Source organism: Python bivittatus, unplaced genomic scaffold, assembly GCF_059951505.1.
Source record: "Python bivittatus isolate LINGU-HERP-01145 unplaced genomic scaffold, Pbiv_v1 ctg000320_np1212, whole genome shotgun sequence".
Taxonomy (NCBI): Eukaryota; Metazoa; Chordata; class Lepidosauria; order Squamata; family Pythonidae; genus Python; species Python bivittatus.
The window spans coordinates 12,113,519-12,138,311 of NW_028277052.1; the positions used below are offsets into that span (position 1 = coordinate 12,113,519).

At 37.2% G+C, this 24,793-nt stretch overlaps 1 protein-coding gene across 4 annotated transcripts in view; it reads right to left on the bottom strand.

Annotated features, from left to right (window-relative positions):
• Positions 1–2,785: 2,785 nt before the first annotated feature.
• The window catches only part of CDON (cell adhesion associated, oncogene regulated), a 52,909-nt gene continuing 30,901 nt past the window's right edge, over positions 2,786–24,793 (bottom strand). For 3 of the 4 annotated variants that reach the window (XM_007427414.3, XM_088139119.1, XM_088139117.1), the window contains exons 10-20: positions 24,468–24,633; positions 23,635–23,766; positions 21,077–21,283; positions 20,294–20,475; positions 19,620–19,725; positions 18,347–18,469; positions 17,713–17,940; positions 16,525–16,811; positions 13,315–13,394; positions 7,862–8,115; positions 2,786–7,365 (exon numbers count right to left, since the gene is read on the bottom strand). In XM_007427414.3, coding sequence (XP_007427476.1) covers positions 7,202–7,365; positions 7,862–8,115; positions 13,315–13,394; positions 16,525–16,811; positions 17,713–17,940; positions 18,347–18,469; positions 19,620–19,725; positions 20,294–20,475; positions 21,077–21,283; positions 23,635–23,766; positions 24,468–24,633 — 1,929 coding nt within the window. In that variant the 3' untranslated portion in view covers positions 2,786–7,201. The remainder of the gene's footprint in view (positions 7,366–7,861; positions 8,116–13,314; positions 13,395–16,524; positions 16,812–17,712; positions 17,941–18,346; positions 18,470–19,619; positions 19,726–20,293; positions 20,476–21,076; positions 21,284–23,634; positions 23,767–24,467; positions 24,634–24,793) is intronic. The other variant, XR_015795853.1, reaches the window with a different exon arrangement.

Below are 24,793 nucleotides of genomic sequence, written 5' to 3' on the forward strand. Positions count from 1 at the left end.
GATAACTTTGAGGCAATATATTTTCATGTGGTTGCAGATGATGCAGAGATCTGAGTTGGGACACTGGAACAGAACTCGTGGTTCAACCAATGCTGAATGTTAAGAACCTTGTAAATGTTTGGTGACACTGTTAAACTGTTTCATGCACTGACAGCAGAGACATCTTGTTTTCTTAGAGATGGAGGATTCGAATGCTTGAACTGTATGGAAGTGAAACGAGCCTGCGCTATTTTGAATCTTTGCCCTTCTTTCACCCTCACCATCCCAAGATTCAGCAAATAAATTGAATTAAATGGGTGTTTAAATACTCCAGGACAAAGGCTCATGACCCCACTGCCCATCCTTTTGCAGGGCTTGCTATATACGTTGTGTTATCCAGTTTGTTTCTGATTGAAGGAGAAACCAGCAGGTCCAGTTGGTCTCTGCTGAATTACAACTACCATATATATGGTAAAATGATTATGTGCGCAAATAGAACATTGAGATTCCACTCCCAGTAATAAAATTACACTGATGAAGAAGATTATAAAAGAAATTATGCAAATAGAAGCTATTGTAAGAATTCCTCCTGCACAGTCTGATTTTGGAAAGGGGTGTCAAGCTTCAGATAATAATGAAGTCGGAAACCACTTGCACATTGTTTCCAGATATGGTTTTCAATATTCTCCTTCTCCTTTTGGGCCAGAAACTGGCACAAAAACAGAATTGAAAATGGGCAGCTACGCCATAGTGAAATCAAAAATTGGGAGTTCCTGGGACAAAACTCGTACAATCGATACAGCATCTTCTTTCTTGCTGTTTCTGCAAATTGCATTCAAGAAGCAGCATGATTCATTTAACTTGGTCTGTAGGAATTACCAACACTCAGTTTGGAGAGAGGGGCCCAGAGAACAATTTAATGCTGTGTAGACCTGAGCTGAAACTTCTTAGATTTTTTCTTCGGAGAACACATCCAAGCTTTTCCTTTTCCCAGGTTCCAAATTGGGGGAGGGGGACATGGAGGGGGAGACCTTTGTATAACTTGTATATGTTTCTTCAGTACAGAAACTGGCTACTCTTTTTCTCCCTTCAATTGTCTGGAATGACATCAGCTCCAGAGTAAGGAGAATGATAACAATTCACAGTAAGGCGGCTTTCAGAACCAAGTGCTGTGGTCACTTGAGTGCATGTGTGTGCCCTGCATTTGTTTCTACTGATTTGTGCAAGCCTCCTTAAGCCAAGCTTAGAAAGGCAGGTTATAAATTCTTCACAAAAGATTGCGTCCAACATTGTCACCAAACTGTTCATAAAACACAGACATTCCTAACCTCCTACTGCATTATCTGCAGAGCACACTACTAGTGGTCCCCACAACCAGACTGAAGCAGCTGAAGTGGAGATGTGGAATCGGTGCCTTGTAGAGGCTGAACTACAGCTCTGTCATCCTCCATTCTTAATCTTCTTTCTAGAGCTGCTAGAAATTAGTTGCTCAGCAATATAGCTCCCTCAATCAATGGCCAAGTAATGTACAGCTGTTTTTTCAACATATTCTCTGCAGAAATGAGAAAGGACTGCATTTCTCCAGATTATTTTCTAGTTTAAGCCAGGGCTGGAGAACATGAGAGGTTAACTGCTAATTCTACACATTCCAACCATTCTCTTGTAAAAGGATAATTTAGCAACATTATGGGAATTGCCAGCTCACAAGCACTCATCCTGTCTCATCTGCCATGGAGTCCTTGCATTATCATGTTTTGGTTTATTGGTTTTTGTTGAAGCCAGTAAGCCCTGAGCAAATGGAATAATGAATCACTTCAGAAGACAAATGCTGGGGCAGACATCAGAGCATTTATTCATGGGTTGACCTGATGGATTGGTGGGGCAGGGATGTATTCATTCACCACACCCCACCATCAGATTTCCTGCTTGCTATCACAATTTAATACACAGTGCTAACTCCTTTGTATGCAGCATCTTTCCAATAAGTCAGCTCCTCACACTGAACATTTAGAGGTTTGGTTGCTCTAGTGAAGAGCTCCCAACAGATTCAGCCGCAATTGCTATGTTGTAAATCATGTATTTACCTGTTGGCCAAAAACAAACATCTACAGCCCCTGGAAAGTTGGCTCTCCTGTCCCAAAGCATGCAACAATTCCCTTCCATTTAAGAATGTGGAAGGGGAATATTTCCATTGGGTATGATTCAGTCCATCACTGGCACGCAGCTGGAAAATGCAACAATATCTGGCCAAAACCTGCTTGTAAAAGTTGTAAGAATCATCTCAGAGCTCTAAATAATCCGTAAGTCAATAAAGAAAACCAGTTAAGTTGGGTGGGGGTGGGGAAAAGATGAGACAATTGAGAAGGCAGGAGAAAGCCAAGATAAAGTGCTTTTAAAGAGACCCTTTTCGGGGAGGGGGGGTATTTACAGGATTTTATTGTCCCTTCTCCTAAATCAATGAGAACTAAGATAAAATGGAGAATTAAGTTTTCCTCATTAAGGATGATCATAGGACATCTGGATTCCTTTTGAAAAATGGAACATCAATTCCACACAACTTCTGCCTTTTGAGATAGTTTGCACGGCTACTATTTTACCTCTCAGGGAATTTATTAAGCAATACTGGAAGAAAGGTCAGAAGAAAACTGTGGATGCATTATTTGAAACATCAATTAAAAAGGGTTTAAAAAAATAATGAAAGTTGTGTTGTGTTAGCTTCCTATACATTGTACCAGGATACCAGCATTTTAAACCATGGAAGACTGCAACAAGAAACAACAGTATTAATAATGCTCACACCAGACCATTAGAGAGGACCAGTGTAATTCTCTTTAATATTATGAACACAAAGAAAATTCTGCCGAAACCTACAATATTTAAACATTTGTACAGTTTTTAAAAAAGAATATTACAACTTTTAAAGGAAAATATAACATTTTATATGACACAAAATACATGCATCTTTAAATTTAAATTAAATTGCAAAATCAAAGTAAAATGAAATAACACTTTTTGCTTAAACAGCGATACTTTATTTAGTGAAGTGACTTTTCAAAGACTGGAGGAGGAAGCTCTGAGAATAACATCTTTTTGAGGCTCCATAACTAGGTCATACACCTTCAGGAAAACAGTTCGAATTAAAGCCATATTGCACCAAAAACACCTTTTACATAAGTCAGTTACACAGATTTTAATGGGACAAACTCCCGATAATGCCTTTTGTGTAGGCATTAACAGCAACACTGAAGACCCTTTCAGGCAACGAGCAGGGTTTAACCACAACTTCAAACCAGTAGCTTTATACATATCCATCGGTATCAATCGCTTTGTCAATTCATCTCATTCTTAAATAGCCAAAAGCAAGGGTGAGCAAAATGAGTTGAATAAATTCTGGGCAAAAGTACTGCAATAAACATTTCCTACTGAGTTGCATATTTGCATTATTTGCACTTTTTTTGTAAGGATAAATAAGAAACAATCTATAAGTGAAATACAGCATTTAAACTCTGCTGCAATACATTCTAATAGTGAATTCTGCAAATGAGATTATACCATACCACAATTCAAGGGATATTTAATAAATGAAGATGCCAGAGAATTTAACAAATTGACCAAGATTTGTACTAGCTTTTCGGGTGGCAGCGTTCCTTCTGTAAACCCAAAGGCTGGTATAGAAGGAAGAAGAGGCATTCTAAATACATTAAACGAGATGCCCCAAGTCTCATGGAAGTGTTTAGTGAATTTGAAAAGCCATTACAACTTAAAACGGGAAGGTAAAATACTGCTGAACAAGATTTTCCTACAGGTTCTTGGGCAGAACACATTAATCTGAATCTAAGTAGGGGAAGCGAATGAGCATTTGGATTTAAGGAACTGGATCACCTGTATATGCTTTCTAAGATTTATATGCATCTATGACTGGAAGGAACACACAATCCCCCTAAAATATAAGGACAATATATCATTTTCATAAATAAAATACAATAAGAGGGAAAAACACTTAAAACAGTGTCACAATATAATAAAAATAATTCTTGATGAGATTCTGTTAAGTAAGAGGCTGACATTTCCCCACCTCCAAATATCATCTCTGTTCAACATATAAAAGGCTTACATTACTTATCTGGGCTTTCCTGGATCAAATGGGTTCTGTAAAGATGGAAACGACAGAAGAGCCCTGATATTCCTACTGGCAAAAGTGTTTTGACAATCTGTCTTGCCAAAAAGATCTCTACTTCTATCCAAACTAGCTGGGATACTGGTCCCGCCATCATAATAGTGTACAAAGTTGTGACCTCATTTCCAAGAATATTGAAAAGTAATTTCTAAAATCTTACCAAATTAATTGTATAACCAAACGGCACAAAGCCGCCCTGTAAGTTTCAATGTAAAGCAAACAGCACTTTGCATCAAAATCCTATCTTGCATAGCAACCCATATCAACACTGCAAATTCTTATAAGGGAGTCGTATTTATAAAATTATATAATATACACCACATATTATATAAAATAATCACACACTATATATACACACGGCATTTGATATCTGCTGCAACAGTTATAAAAAATATAGAGCCCAGTTTTAATCACATGTGCACACACACACACACACACACAACCATGCACACATTATTCAGTGTGGCCAATGGCACCGCTAGGCACCACATTCTATCTTCTGGAACAGATTTTCAATTTTATTACGGCATCATCACCCTTGGTAACAGTCCCCCTCCTCCAGGTTTATTTTTCAATCCTTGCTCCAGTTATAAAATCAATCCCTATTGCTCGGGGCAACTGTACATTTAGAACTCTGTGCCTCTTAGATCTTTCACATTGTATACGTATTGGTTAAATTTGAAAGGGGGGGTGGGGAATTATGCAGCTACTCTTCTGTTACACACATCAGGTTCTGTACAAATGAAGGGCAAATTGGACTCGACTGGATGCCTTGGGGTAAAGCAGCAATTCCATACTCCCAAAAGAAGGGGGATTAATACTTCTGATCTTGCATCCCAACTTTCCAAGCTGCGCAAAAGTATTAACTTTCGGTGAAGAGTGACACGTAGAAGATAATGTAATTTTATCATTTGTTTCAAAGGAAATGCCATGAAATACAATTACTGATAGCTAGTGCAGATGACAGTTCCATAAAAACCTAACTTGCAAGCAATTAATTACGTCAATTAACCAACCCTAAGCAATAGAAACCCTTTATTTTCTTTGAGAAGAGAAAGACAAGAGGGGTATTTGCAATCCATCACATTTCTGGCAACTTTCTTATATCGCAGCTACACCCAAGTTCTTCTTTACCTCTTCTTTCCCTATCTTATGTTTTGTACAGCACGCTGTCAGGTTATGAGAAAAAAATTAACACAATACATAACAACTGAACAGTATGTATCCAAGGCACACCAAGGGAACACCAGAAGACAATTAAAACATTTAGAATGAAAACAAGGGACAATGCTACAGAATTGTAACGGTATGTGGGAAAGACTTTGGGAGACTGGGCAAAGAGATGCTGCCAAGGGAACAGTCAGATAAGAGAAAGCATAGCAGCGGTGCAAGCAGTTATGTGCGTTGCTGGTAGAACACACGTTACACCTCTGCTTCACAGGCTGCACAGGTTACGAGTTTGTTTCCAGATTCAGTTCAAGGTGCTGGTGTTGACCTTTAAAGCCCTACATGGCATGGGACCAGGTTACCTGAGGGACCGCCTCTCCCCAATTACATCCGCCCATCCCACCAGATTCAGCAGAGAAGGCATGTTACAGGTTCTGTTGCTGAGGGAGTTACATTTGGTGGGCCCTAGGCAGCGGGCCTTTTCTGTTGTGGTGCTGTGTTGTGGAATCTGCCCCCCGCCCCGAGGTGAGGCTGGCTCCATCATTTCTGATCTTCCACAGATCCCTCAAGACCTGGTTCTGCCATCAGGCCTGGGGACCCCAAGGGACTGGTGAGCTAGTGAGGTGGCTCCATTATTATTAACATCCTTCACCTACTACTTTGTCTTAGTTTTGTTTTCTATAGTTTCTAATGTTTTTAATAATAGTAATGATAATTGTTTTAGGTATTTGTTTTAGCTTTGTTGTACACTTCCCAGAGTCATTTGTTTTGCAAGATGGGCAGCTATATAAATTGGACAAATAATAGATAGCCCACAACTGGATAGTGGGCAGGGCAAGAGGCTCAGAAGAGACCCTCCCTGGTTTCTTGGGCTGTGAAGGAGATGGGGAGGATTGTACTTTCAAGCTTGCAAGATTGATGTCGGCCTCATGGGGTAAACCAGCTAGGAATCACAACCAGATAAGCTAATTCTATTTTATTGTAAAACTACATTGACAGAATCTTGCAAGTCTGAAAGCTCAATCCTTCCCTTTTGCAGCCCAAGAAACTAGGAAGGGTCTTCTGAGCCTCTTGCCCTGCCCACTATCCAACTGCGGGCTATGTTGTCTCTTATCTGACATTCCCTTGGCAGCATCTCTTTGCACAGTCTCCCAAGGTCTTTCCCACATACCGTTACAAGAATAGCCACATACAAGTGTCCCCTCATTGCTAAGCAGGTAGCTATAAATACTACTGCCACTTTGTTGTTGTTGTGACAATATCACAAGGCCTGTTTTGTTCCTCTCACTATCAAGGAACCAGCTTGAAGAAGAACTCTATACTTTTATTACATTCACTTATATAAGCCTAACTGCTGACCAGCAAGACTTTGCTGGAACTACTGAGAATCATTCAGTGTTCAGAATCAACAAGTGCAGATCAATATGATTTCAGAAAGTAATAATCATTTCACTAATATGTTGTAACATTTGAGATGGGCTGGAATTCTTCTATTTGATTCATACCCTTTAGCTGTATAATTATAAGCTGCAGTCCAACTTGGGCCTGAAGTTACCCCATGTGTATATTTGCTAAAACCTTTACATCACACTGCAGCAGTAATTTTCCAATGGTAACTGTCCAAGGAAGACATCATCTATATTATTATAAATTGTCAAAATGATTTCATCCAGGATGTGTGGGGGATGAATTTCTCAAGGGATAAATAATACATAACAGCAAAAGGGCTTTTTAAAACATACATTCGTAGGACACTACACCTCAAAAACGAACAATAAATAAGTGATTCTAATAATTAATATTCTTGTTGTCAGTCCCTTCCAGCAATTCTGCTGTGCAGTTACTGGCTTTACTGGAGTATCAAGGGAGGCCATTTCCTTAAGTCTCCTGTATTTGGAGCTGTTGATGTCCACCCAAACTGTCCAATGTAACGCCATTTGAAATCACTTCCATCTTTTCATTACAATGTTTTGAAACAGGCCGAAGAATAAGGGGGCTCCAGTTCAACATGTGATCAGATGTCTCCAAATGTGCACTGTGATCTGCAAATGAAAACATAGTTATCAGCATCTGTTTGTCAGTTATCTGAACAACCTCAGCTATCAAAAAGATTTATGCAAGTCCCAACTGGCTGTCAATAGTGAATAGTATCACTATTTCGCCCCACACTAATGCCATTTTTGTCTAGCATCTATATAAGAATCCAGCCTAATTAATTATAGCTGTTGAAATGCAGAAGTACAGCTAAAGCTACTCTTGGCAGAAGTTTTTTTAAATCAGCACAGTGATTAGAATCAATCATCACAACCTAATCAGATGAGAAAAGCGGAAGAAATTGCTTTTATAAGGGCTCCTAATTTTGCAAAGCAACCTGAAAAGTAATTGAGTATCAGGTATGCTGAGACAGAACCACAAGATGCTAATCTATTTGCCCTCGCGCTAATTCTGGTTTCTGTGCAGATGAATTAAAATATTTTAGTTAAAAGTAAATACCAGTGACCAAGGAGCCAAGTACATTTTTCCATTTTTCTGACATACCTGATATACAATTTGTACTGAGTGGGTTCACATTTTCTTGGCAACAAGAGTCCTGATGTGATGGTGACTCTACCTTCTCCTTGTCATTTTCTTCAGCCTCAGTGTTGCAGCCAGGGACTGTGGATGCCAAGCACATGGCAACAATCATGTGATTTAATGGTTTCATTTCTAAACTGTCTTGCTGATAAGGTGCTATAATGGGCATCACAGATACAGAACTGTTGCCAAAACTGCCACTGGTTTTAGTGAAACACCTACAAATATTCAAGCAAAAAAAAAAAAAAGAACACCAGAGATCAGATTGCATGTTATGTTTCACTGACCAATATATTCTTTATTGCTTCAAAATATTTCTATTTTGCCTGCCATGCACTACATCACCAGGAAATATACAACATGAATGTGCCCCTGTATTATCATTTACCTACTATGAATAGTACATTTGTAATAAGTTATCAAACACTAAAGTTAATAATAATGTGGTCAGTATGTAACTAAAATATAGTAAGGCTAGCAAAAGCTTTATTTTATTTAAGTTATCTGAGCCACAAGTTGTTTAGAACATTAATGATTAGCATCAAAATCTTAAACTTGGTCTAGTCACATAAATATATACAGAATGGTTATCATTGTAGTTATTAATATACATAACTAGTACTATTTTATACTTCTTTTCAAGGGCCTGCCTTGACAGTTTTTACTGGGGTAACTTTGGCAGTATAACAAGAGAGCTTGGTGCCAGTTTGCTCTCTGAATTGGAAAAGCTGCTGTTGACAGAATGATTTCATTCATGATGGCATTCTTCTCCACTGTAATCCTAGAAAGTGAGAACATGCCTTCTGATTCTTCCCAGAAAGACACTTTGGTAATTCTCTCTTGTTCTGGATTGTGAAAGGCTAGTCAAGCAGGGAAGGAAGTCAATTTCTTATAGCTGAAGCTACTCAGCCTTTGAACAAAAAAAAAAAAAAAGGCAATTTACAACTAAAATCCTTTGTAGGCATGCTAGCTAACTCTAATCCAAAATTTTGGGAAACTGCCAGTACTTTAAACATTTGCAGATGGATCATCACTTCCAAAGACATGAAGGCAGTTATGAAGTTGTTTTCTCAACATTCACAGTAAATGCTAACAAGTACTTTACTATATTATTTGTGATTAAACATAAATTTAGCGAAAAACCACATCATAGCTACATCTACTTAGGGATGATATAGGAACTGTTATACAAAGCATGAGATCCAGAAAGAATAGGTATCTTAAATGATTATGTAAGTTAATGGTGGATCTAACAAAATAATCTGGAATGATCACTCTGGCTTTTGTTATTTATCTCTACACAGAATATGAAGCCATATTCTTCCTACAGATTCATTCATTGTAAAGATGACTGCAGTAACCTACAGATTATTACAAGATTTCCAAATGAACCACTTAACAATACCCTCCCATTTTTCATTAAAAAGTGGGTGAATTCTGATTTTCTCAAGATGCTTGCTATCATTTTTAGCAGGTGATAAGGACTAACAGACTGGGAAGTGAGGGAGAATGTGAAGAGAGGAGTGTGGATAAAAATTTATTCTGCAAATACTATGCCTGTATGGGGCAAAACAGAGCACAATTCGAACTATTCTTCTTGTTACAACTGTTTGTTTCATTCAGCATGGTTTTTCCTTTAAAGACTTTCTGTCTTTCATGTTCCCTCAGGTCTCTGTGTAGTGGGAAAATGCAAAAAATTTAATCCAGATCATCATGCACCTTGATACTGGGTGTGAAAATCTGTGAACGGAAACATATGGGATGCTCAGGAATCCAGACACAAGGTATCCTCTCCATATGCATTCCTCCAACTCTCGCCTAATTGAGGCCAACAGGAATTGCCTAGCTGCTCAAGACATGTTGACAAAGCAGAAACTAAGAAGCATATTCTCTAGTTGTTACTTATATAAAAATAAGAAGAGATGTTCTAGGCCCCAGTTATTTCCCCCAAACTAGTGAATAACTGCAGTACCAGGACACTGATACTCTAGACATACTTTTATCACCTTCAAAGGAGGTCCCAATTACCAGCTTAATACTCAAACATACAATCCAGCTTCATATTTAAACAGGGAGCCTGTCACTGTGGCTACAATTTGCATACTTTACAAGTGCCACATTCTCCCATTTTTCTAATGCAAGTATTACACCCAAAATGCTCTTAATTTTTCATATTTATATAAACTGTAAGCAGACACACACGCGCACACACACACACTGGAACCTGTCTATGATGCAACATAGTTGAATTCTGAGTATTTTATGCAATATTGCAAGAACCAAAAAAATCTGACTTTTGGTTGCCAAGCTGAATTGGCACATTTTAACTTTTATTGTTATTTTTGCCACCCAGTGAGCTCTATAGCTAAGAGTTAATTTGAACCTGAACCATAATCCAACACCTTACGTTTTGCACCATATAAAATCTTTGTCTTTCAGTTTGATTTTATTGGAAAACTGATGCATCTCTTTCACAATGCAACCCATTATAAGTGCTAGTGTGCTGGGGACTGAGTGATTACAGTAATCAACATCTAAATACAAGTATGATTCATAATGCAGGCAACTACAAGCACAGGTTGCACAATCCCAGGATTGTCATTCTATGAGTTTTCAATGTAGAAAAGCTAGGGTGCCTTGTAAGATATCAAGAAAGAAGAGTCAACTACCAGTAGAGAGCTACTATAAAACGCTGTAGTCCATCAATCCATTTTAGATTATGTGCCTACTTAAACTGAAGCAAAAGAATTGAGAAAGGCTTACACTTAAATAAGTTAATTTTTGCTTGTTTGACATGGAAGAGAAAAAAATGGCTCTATTCTGCTATAAACATATGTTAAAGTATTTGCATGAAGGTTTTTCCCTTACTGCATGAGCCACTAAGCTTAAAATATACAGCTAACACAAGGAACACATTTTAAAATATACAAAGCGGAACTATTATTTCACATTTATTTTGAACAGGATGGCTAGTAAAATACTGGTGTTCAACCACAAATATGGAGTTTATTTGGTTTAAGGGCTTGCAAGGGACAGCAGTGCACTACGCAAGACCAAAGCACTCCTTCTGGGAATTCTTTATGGTTTCTGAGACAGCTCACAGCTTCAAGCTGGCCACTGTGGTTAAAACCTGCTAATGGGAAATTGGAAAATGGGTGAGACCCAAAGTAATACAGGGTGATCTTCCACAAATGGGCTAGGATTTCTGAATCCTCCCTATCACTGCATTTCTTCATGAAGCCCAAGTTTCCTATGAGGCAACTTCTGACACATCAACAGAAAATTGGCAGTGGGGATGAGAAAGCCAAAGCCTTTAATATATCTGCTCAGGCTCTTGTTTTATAATTCTGTTGGTGAAGGAGGGCAAGAGGACTTGGCAGCTTTCACAAAAAAGTGAAGTTGAGACAACCACCATGATAATATTATATCCAGCATAACCACTACTTCAAGAACCAGCCATAAGGCTGAAAACTATTTTTGTGCTTCCTTGGAATTCAGGGCATCTAAATTAGATCAAGATGAGCTATTCTGCTTTTTTCAGAGCAAAATGTGCCTGCTTCTATCAAGGTGTTTCCATTTCAATACTGCAATTAATATGACAGATTGCACTGTTTTGTATGTTAAGGTATCGCTAATTTCATGAAGAAATGTGCCCGTAACTTACAAAGCAGAGATTTTAAAATTAAACAAAATGCTACTGTGGGAACATCTTGTAGTTCAGCCCAGAGCTGAAGTCAGGTGGCATCAAAATTGAATAAATAAATAGTTCAAGCAAATCTTGCAGCTGTTTAATGTCTGGTGCCCAGTGTAGCACAAAACTTTTTGTTGTTCAGTCGTTAAGTCGTGTCCGACTCTCCGTGATCCCATGAGCCATATTGCGCCAGGCCTTCCTGTCCTTTACTGCCTCCCTGAGTTTGCTCAGTTTCATGCTCATTGCTTCAGTGATGCTATCTAACCATCTCATCCTCTGCCATCCTCTTCTCCTTTTGCCTTCAATTTTTCCCAGCATCAGGGTCTTTTCCAAAGAGTCCTTTCTTCGCATTAGGTGACCAAAGTATCTGAGCTTGAGCTTCATTATCAATCCTTCCAATGAGCAGTCAGGGTTGATTTCCTTTAAGATTGACTGGTCTGACCTCCTAGCAGTCCAGGGGACTCTGAAGAGTCTTCTCCAGCACCACAGTTCAAAGACATCAATTCTTTGGCACTCAGCCTTCTTTATGGTCCAGCTCTCACAGCCATACACTACTCCTGGAAAAACCATAGCTTTGACTATACAGATCTTTGTCGGCAAGGTGATGTCTCTGCTTTTTAATATGCTATCTAGGTTTGCCATAGCTTTCCTCCCAAGGAGCAAGCCTCTCTTAATTTCATGGCTGCGGTGATCTGGGAGCCCAAATAAATGAAGTCTGTTACTGCTTCCATTTCTACCCCTTCTATTTGCCTGGAATTGATGGGTCCAGATGCCATGATCTTAGTTTTTTTAATATTGAGTTTCAAGCCAGCTTTCGCATTCTCCTCTTTCACCCTCATCAAGAGGCTCTTTAGTTTTTCTTCACTTTCTGCCATTAGGGTGGTATCATCTGCATATATGAGGTTATTGATGTTTCTCCCTGCAATCTTAATTCCGGCTTGTGATTCTTCCAGCCTGGCATTTCTCATAATGTACTCTGCCTATAGGTTAAATAAGCAGGGTGACAGTATACAGCCTTGTTGTACTCCTTTCCCTATTTTGAACCAATCAGTTGTTCCGTGACTGGTTCTAACTGTTGCTTCTTGGCCCGCATACAGATTTCTCAGGAGACAGGTAAGATGGTCTGGTACTCCCATCTCTTTAAGAATTTGCCACAGTTTGTTGTGATCCACACAATCGAAGGCTTTTGCATAGTCAATGAAGCAGAAGTAGATGTTTTTCTGGAACTCTCGTGCTTTCTCCATGATCCAGCGAATGTTGGCAGTTTGATCTCTAGTTCCTCTGCCTCTTCGAAACCCAGCTTGTACATCCGGTAGTTCTCGGTTTACGTACTGCTGAAGCCTAGCTTGTAGGATTTTGAGCATAAACTTGCTAGCATGTGAAATGAGTGCAATTGTGCGATAGTTTGAGCATTCTTTGGCATTGCCCTTCTTTGGAATTGGAACGTAAACTGACCTTTTCCAATCCCATGGCCACTGTTGCATTTTCCAAACTTGCACAGAACTGCCTGCGCTTAAAACTTAAGGAATTTAAATTCCTCAAAGCAGGAAGGTCACCAAGGATGCCAGTTTCTAGAAACCATATAGCATCTCCCATGTATAAATCTGGAATGGTAATAATGCAAATATCAAGATGCAGTGCTAAATACATAGTTGGAATTGCTAAGCTGTGGAGGTTCAAATTCAGAGATCCAAAGATCATTTTGTTCTTTCTTTTGTTTGATTACCTGTTATTGTTACGACAGTTTCTGCAATTGGGATACTCTGAAGGGTCTGTCTGAGGGACTGATGTGTATCCTTCACCACCCTGGATGATGGGGGAATGGAAATATTTGAAAATTAAAATAAAGAAACACAAATGATTCCATAAGTGACAGTTAAACAAGCAGGCACAATATATTTCATTACATTCGGTAATGAAGACTGCCATTCATTTGAAAGGAAAAGCATACAGCCTTGCCAGAAGTTCTGTTTTATAAGGCAGAAATCTCAGTTTATGTGCTAGAGCAAAGCAAAAAGTTGTATCTTAGACATGTACATCATAATTTCCCTGGCCTTATTTTCAGCTTGAAATGCCCAAATTTAATTTGAAAAAACTGAAAATGCTACACACACTGATGACAGGCATGAAGGGAATTTTTTTTTACTGGAAACTACTGTCTGTTGGTGGAGACAGGATGTTGCATGTGTGACTGATGAAATATAATCAATCTGTCCCAGTTTCTTCCAATTATTCCAATTAGATCAGCTTGCTTGACTAAACTCTGGGTTTGAAATTTGCTGTATTTTTACAGATGCATTAATTTGTCAGCCAAAAGTGATGGACAAGCAGGGCTCTGAGCTCTTGGTTTTGGCTGTAGAATCTTTGCAAATAAAAAATACGATTATTCACACATACCTCATTGCTAAATACTATGTATATGGGAGATCTGAGAAATATTTGCAGACAGGGCAGCACAGATAGTAATATAAATCTGCATTTTAAATATTCAGATCCCTTACTGGAAGCCAAACTCAAGACAACAATCATTCCCAAGTTGCTGCATGCTTATACGATAAAGTAATTAAACTATTTGGGGGGGGCGAAAGGTAGCTTTCCCTCACCTATGAATCTTGGGAACTATAATTCTGTGAAGAGGCTTATTTGAAAATATTGCATATATGTACACACTATTTTCAATTCCATAACATTTGTGAGGGGTCTTTTTTAGTTCAAAGGGCAAAATCAGTGTTTCAGTGCAGATTCTTACTTTCTATTCAGGACTCTGGCATGTAGGGCATAACCCCTAGGAAGAAAAGCAGGATATGAACTGACTAAAACTCAGTAAGTGATGAATAGCCACAAAAGATAGTTTCAAAATTCTCAAAGACATTGACCAAGATAAGCACTGGAATCTTTGAAATAACTGCACACTGAATGCTGAATGTAGAGATTTCCTACTTGTGTGAAATGAAATAATGTTACTCAGAGTTAAATCTAAACATGAGAATTAGGCCTTTGAGAAGCATCTAAAGGAAAGTCTTTAACACCTGTTTTAAGTTTGTGTTCTCAGTATACCCACCCAGCCGCCCAGGCTCTAATTTAATTTCACAGTGGCTGCATCCATGCTCCTCTCTATGCTTACATTTAAATATTTCTAAAATCAATGTTTGAATTAGCTTTTAAATGGGTCTTAAGGATCTAAGAGTGCTACAACAAGAAAACAAGGAGACTGTGAAAGACTTAAAAGGTTATCTGAACAGCAACTCTTGTACTTCTGGCAATCTGTTGTTCCATGAAATGTTTATTTTCAATTACCAGAGCAAACAGTTGCCTTATCGCCCTCCCACTAGAACAGATAATGTTACTTAATTTCTGAACACATTCCTTGTTTCCCATAAAACATTCAAACAGTTTTGTGTAGGACCTCTAACCTAGCAGCTCCTCCTGATCTCTTGCTACTCAAGCAGCAAGAACAACTTAATATAAACCCACATTCTTCATCCTCGTATCTTAAACCTCTATCTGAACTGTCTTCAGCTCAGCATGAGCACCACTGGTAAGGAAAGCATTATTTAATAAAAATACATCCTAAGAACTGTGTTTTTCAAAACAGACATGATTAGAATAGTATGTTCTTAAAAAGACACTAGCTCCAGTCTCAGCTGTTTAGAAAGCAGATATTATGCTGTGGCTGAGCAAGAACAACAACAACAAATTCTTTATGAGCCCCCATTTTTGGCACACTGAAATGTAATTAAAGGCACTACTTAAAATTAGTTCTGAATCACAGATTAGCCACAAAGTGACAGGTTTTGGCACAGCTCAAATCTGTGCAAATTAAAAAAAAAGTGAATCACCTGTCTGCTAGGAATCCCCTAATCTCACATTACAGTATCATCAAAATCTCAAGATAATGTAACAGGTTGGGAAGGGTATCCAAAGGACAAATGGCACTACTATTATGACATAAATGCTAAGTTGTGAAAATGGGCAGTGAATTGATCAGGATTATTTGAATGCAGCTTTCAAGATCACAAAAAGCTACATCCAATATTATTCAAACAGATTTCTGTTCTCATGATTAAAATTCCTTTTTCCTTCCCCCCTGTCCCCATTAAATCTGCTGTGGGGGATCCTTTAATATTGGGAGAGGAGGGATTTAATCTGCCAGAAATGTCTACTCTCTCGGCAGAAAGACACCGCAGGATACAACTCAAAAATAAACATGGAAACTTAGTACAAATTACCTCTAACTATGTGCTTATTATCTCTAATGCACTTCACATTAGATTTACATATGCATATTAACTACTTGATAAAATAGCATCAAATTATTAACATGCAATATAAAATAAAACACTTCAAACCTAGCCCATCTGCAATATTAATTCTTAATTGAACCTGTTAATTCAATCAACTTCACAAATTTATATACAATAATCTTATTCTTAATGTACTAAATTTTTAATTTCTAGAAACTCTGAAAGTTTAAACAAAATCATGCATCTTTGCCTGGTAATAGAACTTCTCAGTAACCATAGGAATTAGAAAATCTTTGTATGTTTCCATTCAGCAATACTGTTTCCATTAGAAAACACTGACTGTTACGAATTCAGTTACTCAGGATCTATACAAAAATGAGGGTATAGGGAGAACATACAGCTTATCAGCAAATGCACGTGTTCAGGTTTCCAACTATTATATTAACAAAGATGACTTTTAAAGCATATCTTTAAGTGCATATTTATTGCTTTCATGATGAAGTTTTTAATTTTAGTAATTTTAGCCTACTTTAACAGAATCCAGTGATATGATCTTCAAGAACAAGATACTGGGATACTATGACATTTACAACATATCTCTTAAGCAGAGTAATACCTTCACTTTCATTTCCTAATGTTCATAAGAATCGAAGCTTCAAGAGCCTGACCTATAAAGTATAGAGTTTACTTACATTTCCTGTGTGATGGGTGTGCTCATATTCTATGTGTGCTCTGGAGAGGGAGTTAGAATGTCCTGGATAAACACCAGTTCCTCCATTGATAGCACCATTCATGATCCCATTTATTCCATTAGGAACCTTATGATGGAGGTGAAGGCATCCATTATTATGTTTTCCATTACTGATAAAGTTTCCATGTATGCCACCATTAATACGGCTTGTCCCTGGTAGAGTTGTATACTGAACCATTTGTCCATTGATATCTGTACCTTGGTAGAGATAGCCAGGAGGGTCATACTCTATAGAAGCAAGAAAGAAGAAATTCTCTAGAAATTGCAACTTAACTTTGATGTACTGCAAATGGAGGGAGATCTTGGCCTGTTTTTCACTGCTCAGTTTATATACCATGTCAATTAACAGTTTCGTTTTATAGCAAATCTTATAACAGGAGGAATCTCCCTAAATGTAATTTAAAGCAAATAGCATAGTTGGTTGCACTTTTCAGAAAAAGGAAATTTGAAGCCCTGCAGGAGCTAATCCCCATTTGCCAAATCAGGAAGGCTTGGGGTCAGAGTAAGCATTAGATTTCATTGCATATTTACAAATTTGTTCTCTTTATTTATATTCACATTTGAGTGGAGATCATGATAAAAATACATAGCAAAACTTATGGATTACATATTTTCATAACTTTGTCAGCCAAGGTAATTATGAATCAATCAATCCTACCAAGGCCAGGAATATTAAACACTAGTAAGATAATAAAAAAATAGAATAGAATAGAATAGAATAGAATAGAATAGAATAGAATAGAATAGAATAGAATAGCAAAGATAGTAATAAAGTAATTACTATCTAATTACTTTAGATAGTACTCTATCTAAATTACTAAATTTATTAGTAATAAACACTAATAAAGATAGTTAAATAAAATATTGGATGATACCAAGATGGTTAACAAATAAACTGAGTCATAATCATAGGAGATCTTTATTAGTTGGTGCTTCATTTTCGCTGCTGCTGCACAGTATTTTGTTACAACCTGGGTTATAGAGGATTTGCAAGCTGAGAAAAGTAAACTGATATAAACATTATCTGTTCTTCCAGAGTACTGATAAAGCAGGGATAAGATGTAATATTGAATAAGTCCTTATAGATGATAGAATAAAATAAGGTGATCAGGTATGAAAAGTAACCTACTTTGCAAGGCATTTTGCTGGCGGTTCTTCCATAAACACATGGCAATGAAGACAATCAGAATGAAAACCATCACTCCAAGGACACAGGCTACAATGAGATACAGCATGTTGCTACTCCGGGCTGGACCATTTGGTTGACCTGCATTGCTCCCAATTCCACGGTCAGGGAAATTAGGTGGTGTACTAAGGTCTTTTACTGGATATTCAGATGCTCCAGGCAAGCGCTTCACTAATTGGAAATAAAACAAAAAGGTTTCATGAATAAATCTTAAATGGCAAATTCATGCAAGTGTCATTCTGGCCTTATGCAGAACTTCAGCAATAGCTGAAAATGCCTTCAAATTATTAAGCCCATAAGTTACAGAATACTATTAATTAGATGCATTTGTTTTGTGATATAATGAATAATCACAAACAATCAAAGAAGAATGACAAAAAATGAGAAGGTAAAGATTGCCATATTATTGTACGTGTCTTCAGTTAAAGAGCACTGTTTTAGTTCTGAAAGGCACAATAAGATATACACTAGTTACACAATGTTTTTTCCCTTTTGATAAATATTTGTTTTGAGACTGACCAAGTTTGTTTATAACAATAAGTCAGATTTACGATCAGAAGCAACAACTGTTTCTTACCTTTAGTCTCACATATCATCACATTGCTATAGTCACTTTCTCCTCCTTCATTGTAGCACTGCATTTTAATATCATATGATGTTTCAGGTTGTAGATGGTTTATCATGTGCCATATTTTTGTACCTGGGTGGGTGGGGGGAGAAGCATAGGGAGATGCTGTTTAATACAACTATACTCTTTCAAATGAGGTGAGTTATAAAAAAAGGTACAGAAAGTGTTCTTAAAATTTAAGAGACAAAAGTTAAAAATCTATGAAACTCTGCATTTGTATATGTGCAGGAAAAGCAATTAATTCCCAAATTAGAACCTGTCTTTTTCATGAAAAGGTGGAAAGATAACCGACAAACTGTAACAAGAAAATCTGGCAGAACACAGTTCAAGTTTTGGAATCTGAGCAGCACACAGCATGGCTAGGCATATGACCAAGGAATGTATATATGAAATGCTTGATTAGTTTTGTTGTTTAAGTCCTGCTTTTCCACAATAGCTTTTTAAATCTATGAAAGAGATAATGGGGCCTAGGACTCATTATATTCACTGATTCTGAATCTTAGGTTTATTTAGGGAGGCTTGGCTGATTTTGTCTAGGCTTGGAAGCTAAATGGGGCCAAGCCTGGTAACTACTTGGATGGAAGACTGGGTAATATCAGAGCTAAAGGTTAGACTGGGAAGTAAAACAAAAACCAAAACACACCCTGAAGATAGCAATTGCAAACCACTTCCATACCAAGACAACCTCACAACATGTACATGAAGTCGTCAAGAGTCAAGCTTGACTTGAAGACTTCCTTTTTTGTTGCTGGCAATATTCCTGGTATTATACTTTGATATAGCTCTCTACTGATTTACAGATATAATTTTTTTAATAAATTTTTTTGTGTGTACATACATACATGCACATACACAGATACACGCACATACACACAAACATACAGAGTAAAGCAGCGGAAAGTTCATCTGTGAGATTTACTGTGTTAAACTCAAAGCCAATTTTTTATTTAGGTACCATCTGGAAATCACTGATAAATCACTTTTATATGCTCAGGCTTATGACAAGTTTTTGGCAAATAGGCATCTTCTGTATCAGCCTTTTCCTAACCTGTTGCTCTCTAAAAGTATGAGTACAACTCTCAGAATTCCTAAGTCAGTATATCCAATGAGTTATTATTATACAGTCCTTATAATTATTCAAGGATAATATTTACATCCAGCCTAATCAGACCTCCATGCATTAAGGCAGAATACAAGGGACTTAGGTGTGCATGGATCTTACCTTCTACAATATCTCGCTTGTAATCACTGTCATTGTCACTATCCGTTGGACGATAATAAATGTAAAATCCTTGGATTGGTGTGTTGTTGTTACTTGAAGTAATATACTAAAACAGAAATACTTAAACATTGAGAGTTCAGAATAAGGAATGAAGGAGGGTGTAGAGAAGATAAATTTAATGACATTGATAAACTAAACTACAAAAAGCAATTTAAACTAAACTACTAAGCAGGGAAAGAGTTCAATTTTATAGTGTATTTTCATCTTCAATTTAAAAAAATTAACTTATACATACAATAATTAAAAACTGAAACAACTATAATTCCTTAGAATCCAAGTTAAAAAATTTAATTGGATATCAGCATTAATATGTCATTTTCATTTGAATCTTCTATTGTATTTTCATCATTCAATTTTACCTTTCATGTTGCACTAAACAATATAAATGAGCTAAAAGGAAAACCACTGTATGTAAACAACAGCCTGTTTAGATTACATTTATAGAATGCATGTTAAATGCTCCAAGCTTTTTATGTAGCACTGTCTATCCACAAGAGTCTAAGAGTACAGATCTTTATTCTAAGGTGGTTAGTGAGCAAAACTGTTTTATTACACACATTGTATCTTTTCAAAAACATAAAACATTATTTCCAGAAGAAGAACTGTATACTTACAGTCCACTTTAACAGGATCTGGGTGTCACTGACTGCTTCAGTATAAGCAATATGAGGTCCTGCAATGGGGCGGTTGGAATATCGGTTGGTAAAGCCAGCCACGTTATACAGTCGTGAGGGAGAACTTCGTGGGCTTTCTCCATAATTATTAACAGCAATTACACGGAATTTATATGCAGTTCCTTTTAGGAAAAAAAAAGAAAGAAAGAGACAGAAGGAGATTAAATAAACACCATTCTGGGTAAGGAGAAATGAAGAACATATTGAATTCCAGATGTTGGAGCTGCTATTTCTACCATTGCTCACCATGGTATCTAGGCAAACAGGAATTCAGCAACACCAGGAAAGCCACATGTTGTCCATTCCCTATTTATGTAGCTCTAGGCCTGGGTCTGTCAACACCCCTTTCCCCAACTAACATCTACCCCGGCTGAATATTAGACAGATTACTTTTTATCAGGACGAATAGGTAGCAGGGCATAGTCTTGATCCACACATGCCAGATTTTCATTGACTGTAATGACTCCTGATAGTAATGATCTCATCAGATAGCCTTACAATGCTTAATTTAAAAATGTTGCACAAATACTTGCTGAAACAGATTTTACAGTTGATAAGCCACAGAGCTGGTAACCTTCCTGAGCTGTATTCAGATTGGCAGCATTAAGATCAGATTGATATGGTTCAATAGGATTTTCAGCTAGGTTGTATCACATCTGGACAACATATCACTAATACTGCATATGATCTGCAGTCATTAGGACAAGGCATGTATATGAATACCTGGATCCAAATTGCCAACTTCCACTGAAAGTTTAGAAGGGGAGATGTTATCTGCTGCAACTAGCCATTCATTATTTCTGTTAACACGTTTATATTCTACTTTAAAGGCAGTGATAGGTGATCCACCATTTGCACGTGGGATCCAAGTGACATAAACAGAGGTTTCTGATGCTGTTGAAATAGTAGGCCGATCTGGTGCCTCAGGAACTAGAAAAGAAAATGGACAAATCTTCATACAAAATTGTGACACATACATTTATTCTATGCCTGTATGTTGTTTGAACATGTATCGGTCAAGTTAAAAAGATATACCCAATGTGTAAAGAGAATAGGGAATGGCCTTGAAGGACAGGAAGAAGAACCACTACCAAGGCAACAATCAGAGAAGCAGAGAAGCCCATTCCAAGAAACTAGTCTGAAAAAACGTTTCAGACAGGCCCCTCCCTAGTTCACACTAAGATAGAGGGAGGGAGCGGGGAAGCACATTCAGACTTGCAAAATTCTGTTATTGTAGATAGTACAGTAAAAGCAGTCCTGACCTATACTGGCATTGGTTTCTTAGTTTGGTCTACCTTACATGGCTGACACACTGTAACTTAGACTTAACTCTAGAAAATCCTTCCTTAAATGCAAATGAGAATGATTTTTTTTCAGTTTTCAAAGAGAGAATCAAAGCTACTTATGGAATCGATCAACAAAAAGTTGCATTGACTGTTACAGTTTATTGACAACACTATGCGACAATAGTGAATTAATCTAGCACATATAGATCTTGAAGCATTAGCATACCAAGGAGAACTGCATAACTTAATTCGCAATCATGGAAACAGATACAGAAGCCAGTTAATACCAAAATAAATTCAGCTTATTCAAAGAAGCAGAATAGTTTTTGCATTACAGAGAATCTAAAATATAAACTGAAATTCCTAGATTCATGAAAACTTTATTACTATTTCTATGAAGTATTAGCAGACTTTAAGTCCTTAGCCAGTTTGGTGTAGTAGTTAAGGCATCAGGCTAGAAACCAGGAGACTGTAAGTTCTAGTCCCGCCTTAGGCACAAAGCCAGCTGGGTGGCCTTTGGCCAGTCACTCTCTCTCAGCCCTAGGAAGAAGGCAATGGCAAACTGCTTTCAAAAAATCTTGCCAAGAAAATTGCAGGGACCAGTCCACTCAGTCACCAGGAGTCAAAAACTGACTCAAAAGCACAAAAAAAAAAAAAGAAAAGAAAAAAGAAAAAGAAAAAAGAAAAAAGAAAAAAAGCTAGTATTCAAAACCATGCAGATTACATTAATACTTACTGAACTTACTTGAAGTTAGATAGCAGTGGAAACAGAAAGAAGGGAGAAAAGGAATGTTAGTAAGTCTGATTACAGACATTTAATCTTTATTGTATGTTTTATATCAAACTATATAAGATACACCATGGAGAAAGGAAAAGATTTAATCTGGAAGAGAAAGATACAGTATAACATTGAAAAACTGTATATTTTTAAGATTAGTTTGCAACTTACCTTTGTACATTGACTCAGATAATTCAGAATGCTCTTTAATTTTTTTAACAAAATGGATATCATATACAAGATTTGAAATCTGACTGTTTTGTTTCAAATCAATTTCCAGTAATAAACTATTTTGAAATGCTTTAGAGTTGGTGATATGTGATGTTCTAGATTTTTTGGACATTTTTTATGATATATGCCGTGTTTTTATTGTATTTTGTAAGCCACCCAGAGTCATAACAAATTAGGATAGCCCATAAATCTTATAATAAATAAAATCTGCACATTTTGGCAATACAACCAGTGACAGAACATGCCCTATATTAGCATTTGTTTTAGTAACAGAAAACATTTAATTAATTATAAATTCCCTTAATTCCAGCACCTTGGCATATAACTCAAGGCCACAGTTAAGAAGCCCCTGCTCCATAAAACAAATCACATGGAAAAATAATGGAATAATCAAGGCCCTTATAACATACAAATTGCAAAAAAAAAAGTATGTTTGAAGCAAACATAATTATGCTATTACAGCAGAACCATGCAATGTCCAGAAAAGAAGAATTGATTGCTTCCCAAAAAAGGCATTTAAACATCTAAAGCTGTCTAAGGTCATTAGATTAGATGATTCACTTACTTTCATTAGCAACAGTTTCACAAAACTTTGAGCAGAAATGTTTTCTGGCAATACTGCCTAAAATCATTAACTGGAACAAAGGAAACTGCCTCATACAAGTTCAGTCTATTTATCCATCCATCTTATTATGATAGACAGACAGACAGTTGTTATTTTCCAAGTTCCAGGCACTGGTGAATCATCTGCTACCTGATCTTTAAGCTAGATGGTCTCCAAGCAAAGCATATACTCTATCACTGAACTAAACTCGAAGGAAGAGTTCAGTGTTTGGAGAAGATGTTCTCTTATTTTCTTTTGAAGTTGCTCTATTAAACACACAAGTGATCTTGGAAATGCAGAACTAACAGAAGATTCAAAAAGTGCTTAGAGTCAATGTTTCAAAACCATATTGTTTATTTTCAAATTTATTGGTGGCACTTACCACTGCTATGTCGAGGTAGATCTGGAAGGACCACACCAAAATTGTTGGTTGTTCCTTCCTGAATGACAGAATGTTGAGGAATGCCAATTGGTTGAGAGGGAGTCTGTGAAGTTTTTGAAGAGGAGGATCTTTCTAAGAAAAAAAAAATGTATACTCAATAAATAATTTAAAATGTCCTAAGGTACTTTTTGAGCCTTTTTAGCAGGTGTTAGTCACTTACATCTCACTTCTTTACATCTTGTTCTATGCAATCAGGCAACAAAAATACTGAACCAAATTCCATTTGACTGAATATTCTACTGATGTTGCTTTGTTTAATTGCTGCTACTTAAGGAAAGCTCCCACCTGAAAGTTAGTTGATGGAATAAGCTCAGAAGAGACTTTGAGCATCCACAAGCAAAGATGTATATCAAAGTGACATGTTTAAAAAATGCCCTTCCACATATGGAATATCTTTGATAGAGTTGCTCATGGGATGGGGAATCTGATTCTCACCCTGTCTTGGCATTTCCCCTGCTGCTCTGGGGAGTGAGAAGGAACTGTTTGTTATAGTAACCTGCAGAGGAAACCTGTTGAGACGATTTGGGACTTGCAAGTGAGCAAGTATCAAAAGTGCCTATTCTGTGAATAGATATCTACACAGAGTTTTAGCAGCCAACCCACCTGCTGGTCCTGAGTAAGGAATTTCAACCATACAACAGACACTATAGACAATATAGCTTGCTCTGGGGGAGAAACATGTCAGAGGTTTTCACATATACAAACTTCAGAAAAATGTGTCACCTGAAATATATTTCAGGGAATGATCAGTAGTATAACAAAAAGTTTCTTACCTTTGCTAGTACGGAAAGTAAGCATGGAAGGCTGACCTTCACCAGCATCATTTCTTGCAACCATCAAAACTTCATATAGACTGGAAGGTTCCAGTTCTGTAAGACTAAGTTCATTTTCACTTCCAGGGACACGAATTGTATACCAATTAGTAACATTGCCATCCAACTGTAAAAAGGAGAATCAAAAAAGGCTAAGAGCAAAGAAAACACTCTATAAATCTGCTTCATTTAAATAAGGGGATAGGCATGCTAAAATATAATGTAAGATTCCATTTATCTTACTATAGGAAGATGTCAACAAGGTACTTAAATGCTATATAACCTTT